The sequence below is a fragment of the Buceros rhinoceros genome, unplaced genomic scaffold (assembly GCF_000710305.1).
Source record: "Buceros rhinoceros silvestris isolate BGI_N320 unplaced genomic scaffold, ASM71030v1 scaffold23999, whole genome shotgun sequence".
Taxonomy (NCBI): Eukaryota; Metazoa; Chordata; class Aves; order Bucerotiformes; family Bucerotidae; genus Buceros; species Buceros rhinoceros.
The window spans coordinates 1-5,860 of record NW_010432438.1 but is presented as its reverse complement, the minus strand read 5'-3'; the positions used below and the strand labels follow the sequence as shown (position 1 = coordinate 5,860).

Here is a 5,860-nt window from a genome sequence, read left to right as displayed (position 1 = left end):
TACCTGGTTAGGGCAGTGGAGCAAACTGGCATTTCTTCTGCTTTATAGATTTTTTTTTTTTAATTTTTTTTTCTGCCTTTCGACTTCAGTCTCAACTTTCTCTCTGATAAGAAGCACTTAACCTGCCCTTGGTCAGATAACACCAGTACAGTCATTCTGCCTTTTCCTGCCTCTCTCTGCTTTGAACTTGGGTTGTGATCATGGGACAACCATTTTATTCCTTGGCTTGGAAAAAAATGAACTAGTTAACCTTGCCTCAGCTGTGGTATCATCTGTGGTGCCAACAGGAAGAGAGGCTTTTTTGTTATTTATCACTGATTTATCACTAGTGTAAGGCTACGCGGTAGAGTGATAACTGTCAACCTTTGGGCACTATCTGCAAGCGTGTCGGGAAGGTCTCGCGCTCTTTGCTCTGTGTTGGCACGGGCAGATGTGGGGCAAGGGGCTGCGGAGCCAGATGCGGCGCTTGCCCTGCTGTGAGCTGCTCTGTGAGAACGCACGTTGGTTTGGGGCTTCTGTGTGATACAAACCAGGTGATAATAAAGGACTGAAATACTGAATATTTTTGGACATAACCTAAATTTTTGTAAAAAGAAAATCTGGGTGGGGGCTGTTTAGGGGCTCCTTTGTAGACCCTCCAGTGTGGGGGGTGCTGGGGGCTGCAGTGGTGGCAGGAGCAGCCAGATCTGGCTGCACTTTGCTGGCAGCGTGGGTTTGCTAAGAAAATCTGGGGGGGGGTGGTTTAGGGGCTCCTGTGTAGCCCCTCCAGTGTGGGGGGTGCTGGGGGCTGCAGTGGTGGCAGGAGCAGCCAGATCTGGCTGCACTTTGCTGGCAGCGTGGGTTTGCTCTTGGCTCCTGGTTGCCCTTGCAAGACGCCGCTGCTTCTCACTCCCACTCACAGCTTTTTCTGGGTTTGTTTTGCTCTCTGCAACTTAAGAACTTGTTTTTGCCCTTCTCCTGGGGGCGGGAGCGAGGGAAGGGAGAGGAGGGCAGGAAGAGGTGACTGCGGAGAAGTGTTTTCTGATTCAGCGAGTCCCAGCTCTACTGCTGCCAAACCTTTGTGCCTTGGCAGAGGGGAGACCTGTGGCAGGCACAGCTCTGGTCTGGCAAGAGGGAGCCCTGGGGACGGGGGGGAGCAGCCTGTTGCTTCTGAAATGGCTCCACCGAAATTATCCTGAGTGCATCCCCCTGCTGCTTCTGCACTGCTCGTTTGTCTGAGCTGTGTTTTGCGGGGGGTGATGCTCGGCGTTGCGCTAACCTCTCTGTGCAGCGGAGGTTCTTGAGTTAGTGCTGCCTGGAGCTCACTTGGAGGAAATGAAGGTGCGGAGGAAACTTGTTGTGACAACAAACTGTGGGAGCAGTAGTGGGGAGCTGCTGGTGGGCCCCTGCTGAGCCCCCAGTTGGGGGCTGCCTGATGCAAGTGCCTTCCCAGGGCTGGCGTGGGGTGGGGGCAGCTTTGTGCAGCTCAGGGACTCCAAAGCACTTCACAGAAATTGGGAGACTTCTTTTTTATGTCTTTTGAGCAGTATGTGCTGTTTTCAACCCATTATCAGATCTTTATGCTCTCCAGCATGCTTCAGCATGAACACAGATCTAATGCGGTATCACCACCCTGAAGGGCCCTCAGTTATCCTCGCATTAGGCTGGTGTGCGTGTCAGCATGATGCTCTGGGGCTGTGACAGATGTGCGTGTGCTTTGGAACAGCTGCATATCCCTGGCCGTGGCTCCTGGGCATGGCCCGCAGGCAGTGCCACTGTCCTGCAAGCACCATTGCTGTCACGGCTGCACGGGTTCCAAGGGAGACTTGCGCTGGTTGTAGGGCTGGATTTGGTTTGACGTGATGTAAACACTAAATTTCTTTTTTCCTGTGTAACCAAATCAGGAATTGCTGCCTTGATAGCTGCTTGTTGGTACTGTGGCTGCTCTAAGTCTTGGCCGCTGTCCCAATGCCCTTGGGGCTGGGTGGCAGAGGCTGATGTACTTATCTGTGCCCCTAATTTTAGCCTGGCAGCTCTTGAAACACCCAGAGTCCAAACCACAAATAGCGGCTGAGGACTCTGTAAAGACATTTGGGCTTGTGCCCTTGAGGCGATTGGCCTGTGAGGAGGTGCTGCTGGGGTTTAGGTGGCCTTCAGCCTGCACAACAGCTCCAAGCTGAAGTAAGATCTTTGAAGAGGTGTTGCCGGATGGATGCAGACAAATAGCTCTCAGATCTCATGCCAGCTGTAATTTTCCTGGGGATTTAACGCACCAGGAAAATGTAACGCGTACAGGTTAAAGTAAACGGGGCCCAGATAAGTCTTAAAAGAAAGAGAATAACAGAAATCAATCTCGTGTAGCATTCAGCAGTTGGACTCACACCTTGGGCGACATGCGGCCCTGCTCAAGAGTGTATCCCTCAGGACTTCGGTTTCACTTGGTCTTAAACGCTCGATGTGCTGTAGCTCCCCCAGGGAGTCCTCAGCACTGACTGTACATCATACTCCATCCGGCTGCTTTCTGGTCTGTCCCAGTAATTATAATTAAAATTTCCCTTTGCAATTCACACTCTGGCTTTTGGAACGACTCTGCTGTGCTCCGTTGTCTGTGTGTGTGGATGTGGTGTGGATGTGGTTTGTCTGCTGGCTGCATGGGGTTGTATTTGTGGGAGTTGTACTGGCCATGGCTTTCTGGTGTCGAAATAGAGATGTGAGGGGCCTCAGGAGCTGGGACTGGGAAAGAGGCTGCTTTGGAGAGTCGTGCCATGGGAAATTTGCTGGAGCCTTTTAATCTACTGCATCTGGCGAGTCTGTCATTCATCATAGTTTAGTGTTGTTGACTGGATAACTAAACCTCCATGCACGCTGCATTTATCGTTGTGTGGTCTAAATAAGACTTTATGCAGTCACTGTGGTACACCCAGCCATTAATACGTGTCTGATTCACCACTCTGCAGAGAGCTGGCCCTGTCTCTCCTCAGGGCAGTCCGCTGTGGAAATGGTAATGCGTAGGCTTGACCCCTCTGGGCTGACCTCTCGGGGTAACATGTGGGAGGTGATGACCTCTGAGCTTGCATTGCGTCAGGAGGCAGGAGATTGTCTTCTGCAGGACGCGATTTTACCGAGTTGGCTCCAGAAGGACCGGCGCAGCGCGTGGTTTAGCTGTCTAATCCTGTTAGCTGCCTTAGGAGAAGCTATTTTCATTGTTCCAAAAACCTCTTTGCTTTAAGCTCATAAACTCCATGACTGGATAACTGGAGAGGAGGTGTGGGCAGCAGATGTGCCAGCACAATGCGAGGAGGCATTGTGTGTGAAGACAACCTGAGGTCCAAACTCAGAAGCAGTGGAGGTCTTCTTGGGTGGGCTCTCCTGGAGCTCCTTCATCACCACTGGGCTGCTTGAGACCAGCTCCATCTCCTCATTTTTAAAATGTTCCCGTTCCCAGGGGGCAGGTTGAGACACCTGCAACTTGTAGAGAAGGGCTCATCTTGGGAACTGATGTGTGACTGACCGTGTTGCAGCTACCCAGACAAAGGTGTCATCCTCATCTTGGTTTGGTCCATTTGTCAGCTGTTCAGCTCCGCTGCAGCAGCCACGCGAGAGCTCAGACCTGGCCATGGCTTGCCTCTGCTACAGCCACAGGCGTTCAGGGCCCTGGTTTATCCAGGCACCCAGCATGCCACAGGGAATTCCAGGTCAGCCTTCCCTGTCCGTGAGGCCATGCTGCAAACGTATAACCTGCGTAAAGCTGGAGTAGAGGGGGACAGGGACAGATGCTCGCTCGTCAGCTGATGGCTTTCTCTAGCCCTGAACTCTCCTTTCAAGTCTGCCTGTGGAATTTCCATTGGTGTCAACGAGTTGTTCAGCCTCGCCAGACACCAGAAGGCTGCGTTATGGACTAAATGAAGTGTTTCTCCAAGGCTGGTTTAAATTTAATTGGACTCTGCTCTTTTCCCTATGAGGAAGTGGTACCTTCACTTGAGGCAAAGCTTGAATAGAAATTTTTGAGCAGGCTCGGTAGGATTCCTCTTCCGCAATCTGCTGCTGGGTTTTTTGACGGAAATAATTGTCAGCAAAATGAATTGCATGGTTATATATGAAAATGTGTGAACTTCAGCAGCGTTCTTGTGTTACCTGCTCACGAAGCTGCGGGAAGAGCGATGGATACATTCGGCACTGGTGTCAGGCAGTGCTTTTTCATTTTCTGTAACCTCCTGCTGGGTGTATCAATCATTTTGCTTTTAGCTGGACAGTGGCGTGTCACTAGGACCTCTCCAGGTTCCCGTGCAAGGTGTGGAACCTGCCCCTCCCAGCGCCTCCTGTCCTTGCCACGGGGCACATCAAGAGGGGTTTTTGTGACCTGCAGAGGCTGTTTCCCTGCCCTCTGTAGTGTGTGGGGCCGGATCCTTCAGCTGTGCCTGTCTGGAGGGTTTGTGTGGCTGACATGACACAGTCCTGAGTGCAACAGCGTTTCACTAAGCCCAGGAAAGATTTGTAAATAGCGGAAAGTCCTCAAACGAGTCTGGCAGTGCCCTGGGTACAGCCTGACACTCGGATCCCCAATTCCTTACCCTCAGGGCTGACTGTGCCTCACCTCCTCCACCTGTGACACCCCTCTACTCCTGGAAGCTATCATTATTCTGCACCATTAGGTGTCTGTGGTGGCTTTGTGAAAGAAACGTAGATTTTTTTAAAGCTTCATAGCTGTGCAGAAGCTATAGCCTGGTAGAGGCTTGCTGGGGTATGCACAGGTTGTTTTTTAAACCATGCTGGGGACACATGGCCATGGCAGAGACGTGAATCTGTGTCATTAAACTGTTAAATGCAGATAACTCTGTGAAGTACCGCCCCACCTCTAAGCATGTGTCTGTCACCTGTGTGAGACAAACGCCACCTCTCCCCACCCACCAGCTGGCCCATTTTGGGCAGCACCTCGGTCCCAGAGCAGCCTTGCCGAGCAGGGCTTTATCAGGAGGGTACAGCCAGCACCATCAGCTGTTCCCTGGGTCACCCAAGGGAGACCAGAGGCACGAGTGAAACCTATTTGCAAAATCAGTTAGAGCACTAGTACCATATAAAATGTTTATTGATTTTGCAAAATGTTGTAAAACGCATCTGTAATAAAAATAAGAAACCATGCTGTGCATCTTGCACATTTTATACCAACAAAAGGTATTTTTCCCCACTGCTGCACAGCAGCAAATATAACCGTTCATTTCTTTCAAGTCTTGTGCTTGCGGTCTCCTCCTTCAGCCAACGCTTCTCTCTTCTTGCTGGAACCACCACCAGGTACGACAGGACAGCAGTCTCTTGTGCTCGGTTGCTCAGCAGGCACCTCTCCAGCCGCAGGGCTCTTAGAGACCGGCCTGTCTGGTCACCAGGGCCCTCTGCATCGCCTCCGGCTTCTTGCTCTTTTCCAAGATCAAATCCTCCTGTTTGTGGGGAAGTGCTTGTCCTTGCATCGGGGCAGGTTTCTTCTCCTCCTCTAGCCTCCCTTCTGAGGAGAAGGGGCTGCACACAGTCTCCACCAGACCAATAACCACGCCGAAGAAGGCCAGCACGCTGCCCAGCATGTACAGCTTGACCATTTTCCTGTTGGGCTTCTGGCTGAGCATTTCTCTGGCGAAGGGGATCAGCTCGTGCATAGTTTCCATCTCTTCTGCAGCAGATTTGGAAGGTGTCAGTTCTAAAAGAGAAGAGAGAGGGCTGTTAGTTAAGTCTCGCCGCTGGTCAGAGTCCTCCGGGCAGCCCGAGCTCACCGCACCCCCGGCCCTGCTTTAAGGGCAGATTTATCATTTGCTGGTAGAGGTTCGCTTCAGGAAAAGGCATCCCCCCTCCCCAGTGTCCAGGCAGCTGGAGGGGACAGCCGCCCGGCCGAGCA

At 51.9% G+C, this 5,860-nt stretch overlaps 1 protein-coding gene across 1 annotated transcript; it reads right to left on the bottom strand.

The window, feature by feature from the left end:
- Window positions 1-5,333: 5,333 nt before the first annotated feature.
- Window positions 5,334-5,633, bottom strand: G0S2 (G0/G1 switch 2). The gene has a single exon (XM_010143787.1). The coding sequence runs from the start codon at window positions 5,631-5,633 to the stop codon at window positions 5,334-5,336; it is 300 nt and encodes a 99-aa protein (XP_010142089.1).
- Window positions 5,634-5,860: the final 227 nt, after the last annotated feature.

Bases quoted from the DNA above. Each gene is read 5' to 3' on its own strand.
- G0S2 (XM_010143787.1), bottom strand. From the start codon at position 5,633: ATGGAAACTATGCACGAGCTGATCCCCTTCGCCAGAGAAATGCTCAGC.